General features: G+C 40.6%; 1 protein-coding gene across 3 annotated transcripts in view; it reads left to right on the top strand.

Moving 5' to 3' along the window:
* The window catches only part of LOC111056012 (putative helicase mov-10-B.1), a 94815-nt gene that overhangs the window by 57190 nt on the left and 17517 nt on the right, over nucleotides 1-20108 (top strand). For all 3 annotated transcript variants that reach the window (XM_039438792.1, XM_039438791.1, XM_039438790.1), the window contains exons 8-11: nucleotides 1365-1521; nucleotides 2981-3180; nucleotides 14964-15125; nucleotides 18532-18688. In XM_039438792.1, coding sequence (XP_039294726.1) covers nucleotides 1365-1521; nucleotides 2981-3180; nucleotides 14964-15125; nucleotides 18532-18688 — 676 coding nt within the window. The remainder of the gene's footprint in view (nucleotides 1-1364; nucleotides 1522-2980; nucleotides 3181-14963; nucleotides 15126-18531; nucleotides 18689-20108) is intronic.

Raw genomic sequence — 20108 nt, 5'->3', positions numbered from 1 at the left:
TTATCATGCTAATAGTTTCAAGCTTCCTTTCTGACTTTATCACTTGGTTAACATATACGTCATAACTAGCCCCACTCATTTGCCGGTACTGTCCAAATCTGGTTTCGAGATTGTCAGTCTGAAATTTCCCTAATAGTTCATATTTGAAATTCAGAACATTCAGAAGGCCTAACTGCTCCACTATTTCCAATAAAGTACAAACGGTGTGTGTAAATGCTAATTGAGTGTTATGAGTCAGTTTTCCGCGTCTTTTTTATGATTCCTCTCTTCGCCTTGAACAAGAACAATATTCCACTTCTCCAGCCAGATCAAATTTTGTTGAGAATGAATAGTTCTCGTCGTTTACTGAAGTGAGGGGACGACAATAATCATCATTAAATCAAGCTCCTTTAAATACATGACCAACATTTAGTGCTCTCCAACATTTGGATATGGTATCTAGAAAGATAATAGTACCTTCAATATTTTTATTCTGAATGTTTCATTCTCTTTGCTACATTTTTCTCATCAAATACCTGAACCGTCAGGTCGGATTGCTACATACTCACGTTTAATAAATCTTCCATCGAAATGTTCTATAAACACTCGCGAGAATTCGATTATTCATAGTTACTTCTATGTATAGGTCGAAGCCATATTTGAGCCCTATTCGAGTCCTAGGGGAACGAAAATACTGTAACAATAGGTAATTTATCATAATTGCTTCTACAGCCTGGTACACAGCATTTATATGGCATGATTAACTTCACTGAACATAATCATGGAAGCAGTACCCACATGAACTAACGCTTCAAACTAATAGTTCAATAGTGGTAGTTTCAATTGTTAAATTGAGGTTTCAACGTAGCTATTTCAGTAGGGAAATAACAGGAAATACGGGAATCCTTGGCATGCAGTCCGCCTACTCTTGTGACGTGTCACCCAAAGTGGTGGGGGGAGAGTATGGCCTGTTCATCTAGAGTGGCCTTCATTGTATGTATTGTCTATGAATGAATAGAATTAAACGAATTTTAACAACTTGAACTGTTTCTTTGATGATGTTGTTGTCGTTGATCTATTTCCATACGATATGTGCGATGCAAGTTTTTTCCGTGTGTGTTCACCTTATTTTTTCAAGCCATATGTACGGTGATCAAATTACACTCCTATAATTTTATTTGCCTCTCCGATTATTATTTACTTATTTATTCACATCGGAAACAACAGGTAAAACCCCAAATATGCTTCCTTAACATGACAGTGAGACTCAAATACAATTCATATTCAAAACAAAATTTACAAAACAATTTAAATGTATTCGCCCACTCTGTATAGTTTTCCTCCATTTTAGTGATTAATTTATAAATTATTTATTTTGTTTTTAGAAATGTTCTGGCCCAGCCACTCTCAGCCTCCAACTATGTCGAAAAGTTCAAGGCAATCCTCAATTTGGAGGAGTTTCACGAGGAGAGAGCAATCGCAAAATTCAATATGTGGAAAGTACCGTTGTTTGGTGGTACGAGTTACTTGTTTAGATTGACTGTAAGTATAGTACAATGTCGAGTTCAAATTAGATTATTTTATTTCAAAATATGATTACAAGAGTGAATAGCAAACAATACGAAGTAAAATTCTTTAAATTTGTCGCGACATAAGTTTTGAAATTGGCATTACAAACTCAGTTGTTAAGTTTTAATTCCATTCGACTTTATCTCTTTTCTGTATAGGGCTACTTTTTATACAAATAGAAAGAAAAAGAAAAATCTCAGTACCCTTTTTGAATTATTTAATCACAACATGTTTCGGACATTGATGCCATTTTCAAGTGATATGAAGTAAATAAATAAATATTGCTGGAAGATTTATAAATACTGCAGTATTTATTTATTTACTTCATATCACTTGAAAATGGCATCAATGTCCGAAACATGTTGTGATTAAATAATTCAAAAAGGGTACTGAGATTTTTATTTTTCTTTCTATTTCCATTCGACTCTATAATAAGAGAGTAATATGGGGGTGAAAAGGGGCAAATAGCCAAAATGTTTTTGAGAATTTAATCTCATCCTCTTATAAAAATAATTCTACGAAAAACTTTAATTTTTTGAACCAACAAACTATGCTGATAGCTCCCTTACGTTGTAAATGTATGACAACATGAAAAATAAATCATATTTACATAAGAATCAATAAGAAAGAAGGAAAATAGAATGAAAGTGTCTTCTAAGCACGTGAAGAATTCAAAATTGAGAAAATATAATAGAAAATTGAACAAAACATCAAATATCATAAGTCATATATACATAATACTGATGTGAATTATATCAATAATTTGTTGGTATCATATTATAACGTAATCTAGAAATCTCTCTCATAACCTTTATCCCGATGGAGGAATTTCGTTCATAGCTACGTACTAGTCTCGAATAAGAATAATAAAAATGATTTGAACAATAAAATGATGATGAAATAGTTATTTGTGCAACTAGTGCGCAAAGTGACAGTTTGCTGCACCGAAAGAAACGTTTACGCCCGAGCCGTAGGCATTAAGTTTTTCCTACAGTTACCATTGAATATGAAAAGTGGGTAATTATGGGTAAAATTGCCTGAAATGCATCAAATGTTTTTCTGTGTAATTTTATTATTGATAAAAACCTTAATCCTAAAATCCTAAAGTCCTCGTTGTCCTCCATTATAATATATAGGTACTTAATAATTAGCGCGTTGTGCTTCGTTGCACCTCTGCTCACTATAGCAGCCCAGTCACTGTTACCAACTTCATTTTGATTTTGCTGCACTGTTGCTCCATATAACCTACTAAGTATTTTGCGTTGCCATGTTGCAAATCTGGAGTGCAGAAAAATTTTTCCCGCACTAGAGCGGAAAAGTGATTCTTTGCGTTCTGTAATCAGTGCAGCAATGGCCACTTTTCAACGTAACTGTAGGAAAACGGATTTTTTTAATTTTTTGGGAATTTTTAAATTGTTTTTTTTTTCTTTAGGTTGGTGATGGCTTGGCAGAAGGTAGACCATCTGTGATGCAAGGTGATGATGTCATTGTAACCGTCAACCGAGAAGCTGATGGAAGTGATACAAAAACCAGCAATAACGCATCCACTAAAAATAAAAAGAACATGAAACGGTACCACGGAGTCATCAAAAGAGTTGGTCTACGCGTTATCGTCTTTAGATGTGAAGAGTTGTAAGGAAAATTTTATACTATTATATTGAGCGAGCAATTTCTGTATACAGAGTGGGTGAAAACTCCGAGAACGGCTTAATATCTCATACACAAAGGTAATTTGACGGTGGGTGTGATTGGGGATCCTACTCAAATTAAAAATACTTCTTTACTATGACTTTAAAAATCTGGTCCGCCATCTTGGATCCGCCATATTGAATGCAACTTAATTTTTTTTAATAGAAAATTGTCATACGATACATGAATAGCGGAAAACCGCACATCGATATCTCAAACCGATCAGAAGATATTCACATTATCAATCAATACCATGCAAATCAGAAATATGAAATACATAAGTGGTATTGATTAATAATATGAATATCTTCTAAACGGCTTGAGATATCGATGTGTGGTTTTCACTATTCATTTTTCCTTAAAATTCCGTATCGAAATCATGTATCGCATGACCACCTTTCTATTTGAAAAAATAAAGTTGCATCCAGATGGCGGATCCAAGATGGCGGACCAGATTTTAAAAGTCATAGTAAAGTAGTATTTTCAATTTGAGTAGGTTCCCCAATCACACCCACCTTGGAATCACATTTTTTTTATGAGATACTAAGCCGTTCTCAGACTTTTTTCTATCCTTTCTGCTTTGAATAATATTGATTAATAATGTGAATATCTTTGAAACTGTTTGAGATATCGATATGTGGTTTTCGCCATTCATTTTTTCTTGAAATTCCGTATCGAAATCATGTATCGCATGACACCCTTCCTATTGAAAAAATAAATTTGCATTCAATATGGTTGATCTAAGATGGCGGACCAGATTTTAAATGTCATAGTAAAGTAGTTTTTTTTCAATTTGAATAGGATGCCCAATCACACCCACTGTCAAATTACCTTTGTGTATGAGATATTAAGCCGTTCTCGGAGTTTTCACCCACTCTGTATATTTGGTTATATGGTTATTTATTTATGCCCAACGGATCTCAAAAATGGCTGTAACGATTTTCATGAAATTCGGAACATAGTAGGTTTATGTTATAAAAATTCGATTGTACTAGGTCCCATCCCTGGGAAAACTCGCTGAAGGACATGAAAAGGATAATAATTATTCATCCTTGGAAAAACAGATTATAATTTCGTCGTCTGTCGATAACAGAAGATGCGTGTGCCTGTGTGGGAGAGAGACAGAAGTATGTTCAGCTGATGAATCAATCAGCTTATCTCACGAGATATATTATCTAGAAATTTTAATCGACTTGTTCAAAATAATCTGATTTGTTGACATGACATGGTATATCATTCTAAATTAGAGTATATCATAATTTTCAAAGTTGATAATTATTTTACAGTTTTAAGTGATTAGTGATTGTTTATTTTGTTTGTAAACAATATAAATTAGAACTTTTCTGTTTTCAAATGTTTGGACTGAAAATTGGACCTGAATTCAAGTGTATGGAACATAACCCAACTTTTGGACTATTTATATAGTATATAAATCGAAATTCGGGGAAGAAACAGTTTTGGTCTGTGCCTCTAAGTCCTTCCCCAATCATTTTAAAGAATTGTTTTCTGTTTATCAATAAATAAATAACGATCAAAGCTCGGTGCCCCGATATTTTCTTATATTAGAAATGTTCTAACAATATTTTCAACTATTGTCCTTTTCCTAGTTGTGTTCTATGAATTTAAAAGTCTTGTAATAGAGAATAGTCCACCATCATATCAGATGTATTCATTCAGCCAAAGTAATAAAAACTTTCAAAGAGTAAATAAGTTATACATGGACGTGCGTGAATAATAAGATGAAATAGATCATAATAATACACTTTTCCTACAGTTACGTTGAAAAGTGGCCATTGCTGCACTGATTACAGAACGCAAAGAATCACTTTTCCGCTCTAGTGCGGGAAAAATTTTTCTGCACTCCAGATTTGCAACATGGCAACGCAAAATACTTAGTAGGTTATATGGAGCAACAGTGCAGCAAAATCAAAATGAAGTTGGTAACAGTGACTGCTGTGGCTGCTATAGTGAGCAGAGCTGCAACGAAGCACAACGCGCTAATTATTATTCATTATATATTATAACCAAGGACAACGAGGACTTTAGGATTTTAGGATTAAGGTTTTTATCAATAATAAAATTACACAGAAAAACATTTGTTGGATTTCAGGCAATTTTACCCATAATTACCCACTTTTCATATTCAATGGTAACTGTAGGAAAAACTTAATGTGAAATACGTGCGCAAAGTTCCTCTGCTGCACTCAAGAAACCATTCCGCCCTCGCCTACGGCTCGGGCGTAAACGTTTCTTTCGGTGCAGCAAACTGACACTTTGCGCACTAGTTGCACAAATAACTATTTCAAGTTGCAAAAGAGGCAAAATTATGTCAGTAGTTGTGTGTGAGTTCTGAGTTTTTTTTAGATTCAACTCAATTGTCTCATTAGGTAGTAGTTACAGTGAGATTCACGTTTTAGGCCGGTTGTAGACGAACCACTATCGCTTGTGGAATGTGGGACGGCATACCACAGAACAATAATACGACTAGCACAGAGAGACTTTCACACTGCATTCGAGAAAACGCGCATTTGTGCAACAGTTTTCAGATGTTTTTATCTAATAGGTGTTTTCAAAGTCACAGCGACTGCGATTGTGGTACAGAAGCATAGAGCTCAAACCAGTGGTACCACAATCGCAAGGAAAATAATCGCTACCACAGCACGCAACGTCATGTGGAAGTATCAGTGCCACTGCCATTCCTGCCAATACATTCCATATGCGCTGCGTTTGTGGTACCACATATAGAAAATAATCGCTCCCACATCCTACATGCGATTGTGGTTCGTCTGCAACCGGCCTTAGTCAGCACCTGATAAACGTTGGTTTGCTATCCTAGTCTGTCATTAGACAAAGCAGGTAGCTCCATTTTATCTCAATAATTATAAACATTCATCATCAATTATGAGGGAGTACTCCAACAATGTTGGAGTTAGCTGGCTAAGTCGCGCTATTAGCTATCTCCAGCTATTTGCTAAGTCTGTGTTAGCTCAATGTATAGTGGTAAGTTAGAAAAAAAAACAGATGAGAAGCAGATAGCGCAGGTTTGAGTCCGCTAACTCTAGCTATCTCTGTTGAAACGGCAGCCATAATGTTTATAATCTTACTTTTTCAAACTAACTTTAAGCTACACAAATTATCCGCTTGGATCGCTACTGCAGTTAGCTAACAGCTTAGACCAGTTATAGAATAGACACGGCTCATTGTATATTCATACTAAAAGTCGATGAAGCCAACATCTACTGCCAAATCCACCCATCTTGACATCACAACAGTGACGTCACGCATCGTATAGACATTGTTGTTAAACAATGCATTGTTGTTAAACATAGCTTGTTTTCCATAGCAGATTATCATTTATTTATGTAATTATTATTTATGAAAATGGTAAATCTCCTGCGCAGCATATATAATTGCACTGAAATTTTTAGGAAAAAAAGTGTAATATCTTTTCATGCGTAAGTTGAAATTTATACACATAAATATTGTAAGTTGTAACTGTTATATTATTCTTGGTCATGATGTAAGTGAACTCATTGCAGCATGACAAATAAATTAGTTTTGTAGGCTACCATACCTTATTATTTTTAAAACACATTATAACTTTGAAGCCGATATCACATGTCACAAAGTAAAATTGTGACGAGTAAATAATAAATAATATTATTGAAAGACGCTCGGCTATCAGTAATGCTAGCCGACCGCGGAGATAAGGGAGGTACCGATGGCGCACCGTCTTCCGCGCATCAGGACGATTTCCACCGCCTCTGGCGGCGGCTCAACTCCATCCCCTCCACTTTGGGGGAGTATTAAAACGCCGGACGAGCCCCAGTCCACAGCATTCCGCTCACAACCTTCCTGCTCCTTGTACAGCGGCCCGTTGGCTGCCGTACGTCCCCGACCTCCTGTCCTGGTACAGCGGCCCGTTGGCTGCCGTACGTCCCTGACCTCCCATCACTCTAGGGCACAGCGGACCGTTGTCTGCCGTCCCTGTCCTCCCATTTCCCCAGGGCACAGCGGACCGTTGTCTGCCGTCCCTGACCTCCCATCACCCTAGGGCACAGCGGACCGTTGTCTGCCGTCCCTGTCCTCCCATTTCCCCAGGGCACAGCGGACCGTTGTCTGCCGTCCCTGACCTCCCATCACCCTAGGGCACAGCGGACCGTTGTCTGCCGTCCCTGTCCTCCCATTTCCCCAGGGCACAGCGGACCGTTGTCTGCCGTCCCTGACCTCCCATCACTCTAGGCACAGCGGACCGTTGTCTGCCGTCCCTGTCCTCCCATTTCCCCAGGGCACAGCGGACCGTTGTCTGCCGTCCCTGACCTCCCATCACCCTAGGGCACAGCGGACCGTTGTCTGCCGTCCCTGTCCTCCCATTTCCCCAGGCACAGCGGACCGTTGTCTGCCGTCCCTGACCTCCCATCACCCTAGGGCACAGCGGACCGTTGTCTGCCGTCCCTGTCCTCCCATTTCCCCAGGGCACAGCGGACCGTTGTCTGCCGTCCCTGACCTCCCATCACCCTAGGGCACAGCGGACCGTTGTCTGCCGTCCCTGTCCTCCCATTTCCCCAGGCACAGCGGACCGTTGTCTGCCGTCCCTGACCTCCCATCACCCTAGGGCACAGCGGACCGTTGTCTGCCGTCCCTGTCCTCCCATTTCCCCAGGGCACAGCGGACCGTTGTCTGCCGTCCCTGACCTCCCATCACCCTAGGGCACAGCGGACCGTTGTCTGCCGTCCCTGTCCTCCCATTTCCCCAGGGCACAGCGGACCGTTGTCTGCCGTCCCTGACCTTCCATTCCCCAGGGCACAGCGGACCGTTGTCTGCCGTCCCTGACCTTCCATTCCCCCAGGGCACAGCGGACCGTTGTTCTGCCGTCCCTGTCCTCCCATTTCCCCCCCAGGGCACAGCGGACCGTTGTCTGCCGTCCCTATTCTTCCTTCTCCCCAGGGCACAGCGGACCGTTGTCTGCCGTCCCTATTCTCCCTTTTCCCCAGGGCACAGCAGACCGTTGTCTGCCGTCCCTGACCTTCCATTCCCCCCCAGGGCACAGCGGACCGTTGTCTGCCGTCCCTATTCTTCCTTTTCCCCAGGGCACAGCGGACCGTTGTCTGCCGTCCCTATCCTGTCTGTCCTTCCTTTTCCTACTCCACTGGAGCAGAACCGAGGCCGTAAGGCCGATACAAAATTACATCAAAGTGGTGTCATCAGAGAAGAGAGCGACCTTCACGCCGTCAGAAGCACCAGGAGGTGCTGTTCACGCCAGCTGAGGCACGAAGAAGAAGGAAGAGGAACTTCAACTTGCCTCCTTACCCCGCCCACATTACGACTGAGCGAAGTCATCCAGGAGCAACACCTGGGTATCAATCACCCACCTCTGAAGCTACTCAGGGTGTACGTGATAGATTGGCGCCCGCACTTGGGGCACGAGGCAACGAAGTAAGAATCATGAGTGAACAGGGAGAGTCTGATTCAGATGCTCAACACCAGGAGCTGACAGAGGATCAGTCGGTCGAGGACATAAACCCCGAGGTGATAGCCGACCCCAGAGTTTCCTGGATCTATAGATTGAAAAAGGATGAGGCATTCAATCTTCTACAAGATTGGGGCATAGTGTCATCTGGAACACTTGCTGAGTTGAGAAAGTTGTTAGTAGAACAACATAAGAAGATGGCAGTACGTTATCCCAGCCCAAGACCCGCATAATGAGCAGAAGCAGTGAGGAATCTGGACACTCAGCAACAGGTACTCATGCTAAAGTTGGAACCAACATTCACACAAACCCCCTCATGGACCCAGGGGCGGTATGTGACAAAGTAAGAAGCTGGAGACTGTCTTTTGATGGCCAATCAGATGCTCCCAGCTTTCTAGAAAGGCTAGATGAGCTACAACAAGCCTATGGGCTTACTGGCAACCAACTACTAGTTGCCCTTCCTGAATTACTAGTTGGTAAAGCTACTCTATGGATGCGTAATCGTCGTGACCAGTGGAAATCATGGGACAATTTTGTGACAGATTTCAGATCACGCTACTACCCACTTACCTATGAGGAGGACCTCGAGAATCTAATTCAGGCAAGGAAGCAAAGGGAAGGTGAATCGTTTGACGAATTTCTCAAAGATGTACTGACACTCATGAGGCGTCGAGGAGGTTTTACAGACGAGAATAAATTACAGAGAGTGTATAAGAATCTCCTCCCACAGTACAAATTGTATATTCGGCAATCAGACGTTCATAGTATCAATGAATTGGAAAAATTCGCGAGGGAGTATGAACAAATAAAAGCAGAGGAGAAACAGAATAGACAGAATTCGAGAGTTCACATGATTGAGGACACAAAAAAGATTACAAGGCTCAAGGTTGAGACAGTTATAACCCCTACTAGTAACAGACCATCTCTTAGTGAGTCTGAACCCATGTGTGGGCAATACAAGAGACCGGGGCACTGGAGATCACACTGTCCCGATATCCCACCATGTAAAAGGAGCGGAAAGAGAGCACTGAAATGTGTCTGTGATGTGCAGAAGGAGAATAAAACTCCGAACAAGACAGCAGTTATGCGAACGGCACACAGGATTCCTGTGATTGAAGAATCATCAAGGGACAACAGACTATTCATTACTGTGACAATCGGTGGTAAAAAGTGTCGGGCATTACTAGATAGTGGCGCTGAAGCTAATTATATGAGTAATGAGGTTTATGAAGTTCTCAAAAAATAGGGATGATAAGGAAGGTACCAACTTATCACCACGCAATATTAGCTGATGGACGATCTACCCCATTAAATGGGAAGCTGACAACTAATGTAACTATAGGACAAATCACAGTTCCACTAGTGGCGTCTATAATGGAAGGACTTGGACAAGAGTTGCTATTAGGCATGGAATTTATGCGTGATAACAAAGTGAATATTCACACATCCACGAGAGAGGTGGAGTGGGATCCTCCCCAATTGAATCCTTCAAGTCAGCGAATTATGTCACGATTGCTCTTATTGAGGACTGAGAGAACATCAGTCCAACAATAGCGGCTGTAGACTCCAAATCTCCAGACAACAAGAGTCGGAACAGAAGGATGTTCAAGAAGGATGGTTTGAACAGAGTCGAACCCATGCCTTGATTGATAGAGAGGCAGAGTTGTCATATATTCCAAGACAAGCATCCAGGGATGACATAGTTGATCACTGTGATGGAATGAATGACTCTGAACGACAGGCCGCGATTTATGCTCCAACTGTCAGAGCAAAGACTTTGAACTCCGAGAAAGTTAGGATGGAACAAATGCCACCTCATGGCAAGTCAGAATCTAGCCCAGCAGTCGAAATGGAGAGGATAACTCGAGGTGAGATACCAGCCTCCACAGACCACTGACACCCCCGCTTCACATGACAAAACAGAGGGTGATAGTGAAAGGATCAGAGTCACCCTTAAATGACAAAGAGACGGTTGAGGTCTCAGTGAGGCGAGTTCCAGTTCGTGTCGAGTCAGATGTTAGCATCACGGTCAACACAAAGCAGATAGTCCCACTGGATCCCAGACCAGGCCCATCTAAAAATATGGATCTGGTGCTGTGCCACCGCAACACAACACCAGGCAAGCGCAGAAGAGCAGGTCGGCCACGCATGAAAGTCCAATTTCCAGATGGACGATGTAAATATATACCTGGTGGACCGGGTGTAGATGATGATCATAGTGAGTGGCATACACCTCTAAAGGTGATGCCTGGGAGGTGTACACCTCTTAAGGTGATGCCTAGATGGCTCACGCCTTTTAAGGTGGTGCCATAGAGGGCTCCAAACACCCCCCCCCAAGTAGGAGTGGGGTGTCACAAAGTAAAATTGTGACGAGTAAATAATAAATAATATTATTGAAAGACGCTCGGCTATCAGTAATGCTAGCCGACCGCGGAGATAAGGGAGGTACCGATGGCGCACCGTCTTCCGCGCATCAGGACGATTTCCACCGCCTCTGGCGGCGGCTCAACTCCATCCCCTCCACTTTGGGGGAGTATTTAAACGCCGGACGAGCCCCAGTCCACAGCATTCCGCTCACAACCTTCCTGCTCCTTGTACAGCGGCCCGTTGGCTGCCGTACGTCCCCGACCTCCTGTCCTGGTACAGCGGCCCGTTGGCTGCCGTACGTCCCTGACCTCCCATCACTCTAGGGCACAGCGGACCGTTGTCTGCCGTCCCTGTCCTCCCATTTCCCCAGGGCACAGCGGACCGTTGTCTGCCGTCCCTGACCTCCCATCACCCTAGGGCACAGCGGACCGTTGTCTGCCGTCCCTGTCCTCCCATTTCCCCAGGGCACAGCGGACCGTTGTCTGCCGTCCCTGACCTCCCATCACCCTAGGCACAGCGGACCGTTGTCTGCCGTCCCTGTCCTCCCATTTCCCCAGGGCACAGCGGACCGTTGTCTGCCGTCCCTGACCTCCCATCACCCTAGGCACAGCGGACCGTTGTCTGCCGTCCCTGTCCTCCCATTTCCCCAGGGCACAGCGGACCGTTGTCTGCCGTCCCTGACCTTCCATTCCCCCAGGGCACAGCGGACCGTTGTCTGCCGTCCCTGACCTTCCATTCCCCCAGGGCACAGCGGACCGTTGTCTGCCGTCCCTGTCCTCCCATTTCCCCAGGGCACAGCGGACCGTTGTCTGCCGTCCCTATTCTTCCTTCTCCCCAGGGCACAGCGGACCGTTGTCTGCCGTCCCTATTCTCCTTTTCCCCAGGGCACGCAGACCGTTGTCTGCCGTCCCGACCTTCCATTCCCCCCCAGGCACAGCGGACCGTTGTCTGCCGTCCCTATTCTTCCTTTTCCCCAGGGCACAGCGGACCGTTGTCTGCCGTCCCTATCCTGTCTGTCCTTCCTTTTCCTACTCCACTGGAGCAGAACCGAGGCCGTAAGGCCGATACAAAATTACATCAAAGTGGTGTCATCAGAGAAGAGCGACCTTCACGCCGTCAGAAGCACCAGGAGGTGCTGTTCACGCCAGCTGAGGCACGAAGAAGAAGGAAGAGGAACTTCAACTTGCCTCCTTACCCCGCCCACATTACGACTGAGCGAAGTCATCCAGGAGCAACACCTGGGTATCAATCACCCACCTCTGAAGCTACTCAGGTAGTAGTTACAGCGAGATTCACGTTTTAGGCCGGTTGTAGACGAACCACTATCGCTTGTGGAATGTGGGACGGCATACCACAGAACAATAATATGATACGACTAGCACAGAGAGACTTTCACACTGCATTCGAGAAAACGCGCATTTGTGCAACAGTTTTCAGATGTTTTTATCTAATAGGTGTTTTCAAAGTCACAGCGACTGCGATTGTGGTACAGAAGCATAGAGCTCAAACCAGTGGTACCACAATCGCAAAGAAAATAATCGCTACCACAGCGCGCAACGTCATGTGGAAGTATCAGTGCCACTGCCATTCCTGCCAATACATTCCATATGTGTGGTACCACATATAGAAAATAATCGCTCCCACATCCTACATACGATTGTGGTTCGTCTGCAACCGGCCTTAGTCAGCACCTGATAAACGTTGGTTTGCTATCCTAGTCTATCATTAGACAAAGCAGGTAGCTCCATTTTATCTCAATAATTATAAACATTCATCATCAATTATGAGGGGTATTCACAATGTTGGAGTTAGCTGGCTAAGTCGCGCTATTAGCTATCTCCTGCTATTCGCTAAGTCTGTGTTAGCTCAATGCTATAGTGGTACGTTAGAAAAAAAAACAGATGAGAAGCAGATAGCGCAGGTTTGAGTCCGCTAACTCTAGCTATCTCTGTTGAAACGGCAGCCATAATGTTTATAATCTTACTTTTTCAAACTAACTTTAAGCTACACAAATTATCCGCTTGGATCGCTACTGCAGTTAGCTAACAGCTTAGACCAGTTATAGAATAGACACGGCTCATTGTATATTCATACTAAAAGTCGATGAAGCCAACATCTACTGCCAAATCCACCCATCTTGACATCACAACAGTGACGTCACGCATCGTATAGACATTGTTGTTAAACAATGCATTGTTGTTAAACATAACTTGTTTTCCATAGCAGATTATCATTTATTTATGTAATTATTATTTATGAAAATGGTAATCTCCTGCGCAGCATATATAATTGCACTGAAATTTTTAGGAAAAAAAGTGTAATATCTTTTCATGCGTAAGTTGAAATTTATACACAAATATTGTAAGTTGTAACTGTTATATTATTCTTGGTCATGATGTAAGTAAACTCATTGCAGCATGACAATAAATTAGTTTTGTAGGCTACCATACCTTATTATTTTCAAAACACATTATAACTTTGAAGCCGATATCACATAACACATCATAAATTAACAGATATCGTTTTTGCCCGTAGCTAGAAATAACCTAAAAACACCATGAATCTGAAATACACACAATCTGAACTGTCACTGTTGTGACGTCAAGGTGGGTGAATTTAGCAGTAGATGTTGGCTTCAGAGGCTAGACTTCCCAGTGTGTCTATTCTATAACTGTTCTAAGGCTAATAGCAAGGTCTATATACAGGTCATGACACTATTGTTGTAAGCAGCCATTTTATGGTGTCCTAGTTCACAAATTTTCAAATTTATCAGCTGTTATCATTATGGATTGAACAACATGATGTGTTATTTTGTAATATTGCTCAAGGGATATTGCTTGGCTTTGAATTGTAAAATAAATTGTTCTGACAGAATAATAATAAATTCGATTCAATTGATCGGGAACTTAAAACTCTTTTTGAAATAATTGGCCTCGCATATTTCTGTCTTGTCCCAATGCCTTTTGAATCATAATCCTTGATTTACAAGAATAAGAACAGTTTTTAATAATGAATAAATGAATAATTAAAGCATTTATTATTGAAATTTCATATTTAAAAAATTGAAAACCTGAATTCACATATTATCTGAACTAGAATATTGTTTTTAAAATGCATAATTTTGTTATGAGCAAATTGAATTGGATTGGATTTTCAAATGTACCGCCATAAAGACTCCATAAAATGGCTGCTCACAACAATAGTGTCATGACCTGTATTTTATAGACCTTGGCTAATGGCCAAGGTCCATAAATACAAGTCATGACACACATGTTCCTTATGGAGCGGCCATTTTATGGGGTCTTTATGGCGGTACATTTGAAAATCCAATTCAATTTGAATCTCACCATTCAACTTCTGCTGATTATTGTTTTCAATTAATCTATTCACAGATATAAATGAATGAAATTTATCAAATCTGAATTTTTATTTTGTATATTAAGGAAAATATCCTTAACTTGAATTTATTTCTGGACTGGTATATTAATCAAAATTCGGGGGAGGAACAGTTTTGGGCTTTGCCTATTGGTCCTTTCCGAATTATTTCAATGAATAATTGTGTCTTTTGAATCAATATTTAATTATGAACTATTTCTATTGGTTTAAGAGCTGGCGGTAATGAGACAAACTCTGTCAGTATTGGTTGAATGGAAAGTATTGAGAAATTCCTTACATACGGAATTCTATGAAGTTTGCTAAAGTATAGAAAATATCCTCTGCTGTTCTAATCTCAGTTTATCTATGATTGATAATTTTTAACAACCTGAGAATAGGCATACTATTGTAAATAGCTTTCAGTAGTAATAGTAGGTTGATTGAAAATAGGTGGGTAGTGCCTGTGCTTTATCTTCTTGTTCATCATAGTCCAGATTTTGTTTTCATTTTCCAGATTGGAAGTGTACAGAAAGTACCCGAAAAATAAGTACAACATACAATTCGCTCTGAATAGATACGTCTATCGACTTTGCTACAGAGCGCTTGACCTTCTGAATGACAGTCTCTTGAGCGTTCTTCTGCCACAAGGGGAATACAGGAAATCTCATGAAAAAAGGTGATTTTCTTCTATATTTCTATTTTTATTTATATTTCACGTATTAACTACTGACCTGATTAACTTGAAATTTTGCATAAAGATTCTTAATTTACAGAGCATGATTATAGGCCTGTCTACAATTCTTCAAGACGTCATTACGTCAAGTTTTCAGTTTGTTAAGTTTTTAATTGGACACTTGCGGAGTACGAGTTACCTGCTAGTCAATACTATTCCTTCACAAACTGAAAATATTGCCAAAAACAAATAAGAATAATAGAATGAGATTATTATTATTTTCATTTATTTTTTTAGGCACGGATTCAAGGATCAAAAGGTTCAAAAACCCCACACGTCAACCGAAGCGTATTGTATTCCCAAGTAGTACGTTGGTTAGGCGAACCAATACCTGTGTCCTTCACAAGAACCAGGAGTTTTTTCATATACTAACATCCTATTCATCACCTGGTTGCTTGTCGCAATCCTTTGTGATATGCTTGGCAGTCTCTTTAGACTGATTGGTCCTGGTGACCTACGTGAGTTTCACTCCTGGCCTTTTTTGTAGGTCCTTCCGCTGAAGGAGGGGTCGCCTAATTACCTCTAGGGCACCTGGCCACCCTCGACTCAGCCTACATTTGTGCCTGGGGTTTCACCCATCTCTGGTCTCTGGGGTTTTTCTTTTTTCCCCTTCTGAAACATTGCAGGGTCAAAAGCCTAACCTCTCCCAAGAAGTTTTGCCTGATTGGCCGTCCTTTTCAGTGGTCTGAGAAGCTCATCCTTCCTCTCCAGTTGGGATGGTGTGATTGAGCTTACATCATGCATGTCGTAATCAGTAGAAGCCTTTTCAATGTTGATAGCCTCTACATAAGAGTGCAACGGAACCTCCTGTATTCCTGAAGCACTCATTTCAGATTAAGGAACCTGCCCTTGTGGGACAGATCCCGTGGTTTCGAAGGCAAAATGGGAACTTCTGGAGTTGCCTTGGGGTTTGGTTTGTTCATTTGGTTCCCACGAACAGCTGGGGAAGTGGAGTCAACCCAGACAGAGCCCCGCATGTCCAGGCAAAGCTAAATACTACTGAAGGGCGCCTGGTATCCTGTAGGCACCGTTAGAGACACCATATGAAAGTACCACCCATCAGCAAGGTATACATAACATCTTGGGTTGGCCTAAGAAGAAGTCAGAATATGGCCAAGGAATGCCGACAGATAGAAAAAGAAAGAAAGAATGGCACAAAACTAAGTCAATGGGAAAAGTGCCATGAAAAGAAATGAAAGTTCCAAAACATATTAAGAAGGAGAAGAAGGGCTTTGGAAAGGGGGTCCCTTTTAGTCGCCTCCTACGACAAGCAGGGATACTGTGGGTGTATTCTGGTTTTCAACAAATTCTTGAGTACGATGCTCGACTCAAAGCTCCCCCAACCCACAGGGGGCATAGAATGAGATAGGTTGATCAGATTTCATTCTGACAATAATAAGGTAAAAATTAACTATCTAATGATGTGGGTTTGACTTTTATTGGTTGAACTATAACACAAGGAAGTTACAGGACGTTGTTGTCCCAGCATTCAGATTGAACCGATTGGATGAAGATGTGCTCTCTATATTGCTCTCGTTGGAAGGATAACAGCTCCACCAATACAGTTGATGCTCATAAAGCAGTTATGAACTTGAAATTATTTCTAGATGGCTCGGAGTTCATCTAAAAATTTATTAGGTGCATTGATTTCTCATCATCATCACTACCATATTCACACAAAAACTTAGAGGGTTCAGTGGTATCTCATCCTCTGAAAAACGATGATAATTTATAAGAATTACAGAATATTATTGGATATTAGAATATTATTAGATAATTTAGAAATCATGTAGGCTAGATAACAGCTCAGGAGTTCATGAATTAATAATAATTTATAAGAATTACATAATATTATTAGATAATTCAGAAAACATGTAGGGTAGATAACAGCTCAGAATTTCATGAATTAAAAAGTTCAAAGGAAAGTATCATGATAAAAGGAAAGTTAGATAATATTTGAATTAAATGTGAAAATGACAAGATATTGATACTCTTGACTCTTTCTTATACAAGTATTACAGCATATAAATATACCCAATTGTCTACTACATGTTTTAATTGAGTACAGTCTTTCTGATGAGTGAAACTCAATACTTTCAACTTTTATATTATATTTTGAATACTTTTCCATTTTGTCTTGCGTTGCACTCCTGGAACGAGAAGAACAAGTGAAACAGACAACATCTGCGACGACACTATTCGCTAATCTGCAAATATGCTAATTAAAAAAGTTATTGCATGATGGAAGATAAGAAAGTGAAATGGAATATTTATAGAAAAAATATCGTTAACTTATATTTCCTAGCACTACTATGAGTAATCAATATTCAGCTAGTTAACCCAAAGTATAATAATATTTACATTATGATAATGAATGCAATACAAATAAAGAAAGAAATACGACAATTTTGGGGGTACCATTGTTGATAGGAATATATTAATATTGAATAACTGATGCCATAGATCTTATAAGCACCATATAGGCTACACAGTAACCTGGGTTTACTAAAAATATGGTCACATTTATTATAATGTGTTACATCCCGGTACTAAATGAAAAGCAGATAAATCTACATTTAAACCGAGATGGTTCACCATCTACGTTTAATGCTAATCTAAGTTTACATGAAGATGTGGTCACATTCCGGGTTTAAACGAACAGTTGATTAATCTCCGTTTTAACGTGGATGGTACAACGGTGATGTTGCATCACCTTAGTTTTTGACAAATCTTTACTTTGATTTTATTTGAAAGAAATTCGTTAGAATATTTTGTATCTAATATAAATTTTCCTACAGTTACGTTGAAAAGTGTCCATTGCTGCACTGATTACAGAACGCAAAGAATCACTTTTCCGCTCTAGTGCGGGAAAAATTTTTCTGCACTCCAGATTTGCAACATGGCAACGCAAAATACTTAGTAGGTTATATGGAGCAACAGTGCAGCAAAATCAAAATGAAGTTGGTAACAGTGACTGCTGTGGCTGCTATAGTGAGCAACGAAGCACAACGCGCTAATTATTATTCATTATATATTATAACCAAGGACAACGAGGACTTTAGGATTTTAGGATTAAGGCTTTTATCAATAATAAAATTACACAGAAAAACATTTGATGCATTTCAGGCAATTTTACCCATAATTACCCACTTTTCATATTCAATGGTAACTGTAGGAAAAACTTAATGTGAAATACGTGCGCAAAGTTCCTCTGCTGCACTCAAGAAACCATTCCGCCCTCGCCTACGGCTCGGGCGTAAACGTTTCTTTCGGTGCAGCAAACTGTCACTTTGCGCACTAGTTGCACAAATAACTATTTTGGAGTATTTATGATGTATTTTGTTTACAGAGAACTAGTGTTTTTCAACGAAGACATAGCTGGCAATCCAGAGCAAGTTCAAGCAATCACGAATATAGTGAACCGTTCTTGCGCTCCGTTTCCATACATTGTGTTTGGACCTCCCGGAACAGGCAAGACTAACACACTCGTGGAAGCTATACTGCAGGTAAATATATTCCAGTGGTTCGGAACTCACCTAAAACCGTAGATCCATAGCAATAAAACAAGCAAACAAAGCAAATGGAAACATTGTTGAGGTGTGCTGATTTGAACCACTCTGAAAACATTTTTCGGAAGCAATTCTTATCAAAACTATACACCAAAATATTTTTACAAAAATTGATTGTGAAAATTAAAGTGCATGAGGCTCATGAAATATGCATCACCAACTTGCAAGTGTGACAGGCAGATAGTAGGCAAGAACAGATTGATAAACTAAGATACATATAAAATAAAAGTTGACTTATATGTTTATTGTCTGCATATTTTCTTATGGTAATGGATCATTTAAATACTTTCTAAAATTGTTTCCTTACTACAGTAGGCCTTCTAAACGTTTATAAAACCATCACATATCTCACAAGCGCATTTTACATCTAATTCAAGGGTTTCTCCTGTAGGAATTCAATAGACAGGCACTCATTTTGATATCAATGTGGGTATTTGAAAACAAACTCCAAGGCCCGTTTGCACAGTCAAAGCTTAAAATGAATTCAATCAGCTGGTGGCTTCAAGTGAAAATGAACCACATTATAATGAACAAGACTTAATATGGATTTAATATAGTTTAAGATGAAATTTAGTTTAAACTGACACCGTGCAAACGGCCGTAAAGCCCATATGGATCCTGGTTTAAACAGAAATTGGGCAGCTGTTGGTTTAAATCTAGTTTAATCTTGGTAATTTTCTCTTATCTTACACAGTAGTAATTTGACCTCAGCTTCATCTTCATTTCAATTTTTCTATCTTTGTTTTTATGTAGGTTTGTATTTTAGTGTGTACAGGTTTTCAAATTATACATTCTTCCGTTCTCTCTCTCTTATTATCCATTTGGTGTTTTAGTAAGTTTCTCTCTATTGGCTGTTGACTAAGGACCAGACCACATGAGGCGTTTCTTAGACGAGTCGGCAGGGCAGGAAGCTCTCCGATTGGCTGATTATCATCTGATTCCCAATCAGCCAATGGGAGAGCTTCCTGCCCTGCCGACTCATCTGGAAAACGTTTCATGTGATCTGACTTTAACGTTTCTCATGACCATACTTGGAACTCTTGGGCTTGTCTTGTCCCGACCAATGGCAGAAGAGCTCAACCTTTATTGGTCAACAACTAATGGCCAATCGCAAGGCTTCATTTACACTGTTTAATATTCTGCCGCTCAATGTTTAAACTTTGAGTTCACTGGAGATTGATAATGGTAAGACAATAATAATAATAATATCAAGTGACCTGGCTGGCTCAGGTCTGGTGTCAGAGTTTTCAAGTTGCAATTGATCAATTTCAGTCATGCTTCTGATATGACTTAACGACTACGTTTTAGCACAGAATTAATAATAGCATAATAATAATTAATAATAATTAATAATTAT

Source organism: Nilaparvata lugens, chromosome 12 (genome assembly GCF_014356525.2).
Source record: "Nilaparvata lugens isolate BPH chromosome 12, ASM1435652v1, whole genome shotgun sequence".
Taxonomy (NCBI): Eukaryota; Metazoa; Arthropoda; class Insecta; order Hemiptera; family Delphacidae; genus Nilaparvata; species Nilaparvata lugens.
Note: the sequence above shows the minus strand (reverse complement) of the source record. Positions and strands in the feature narration are given on the sequence as shown.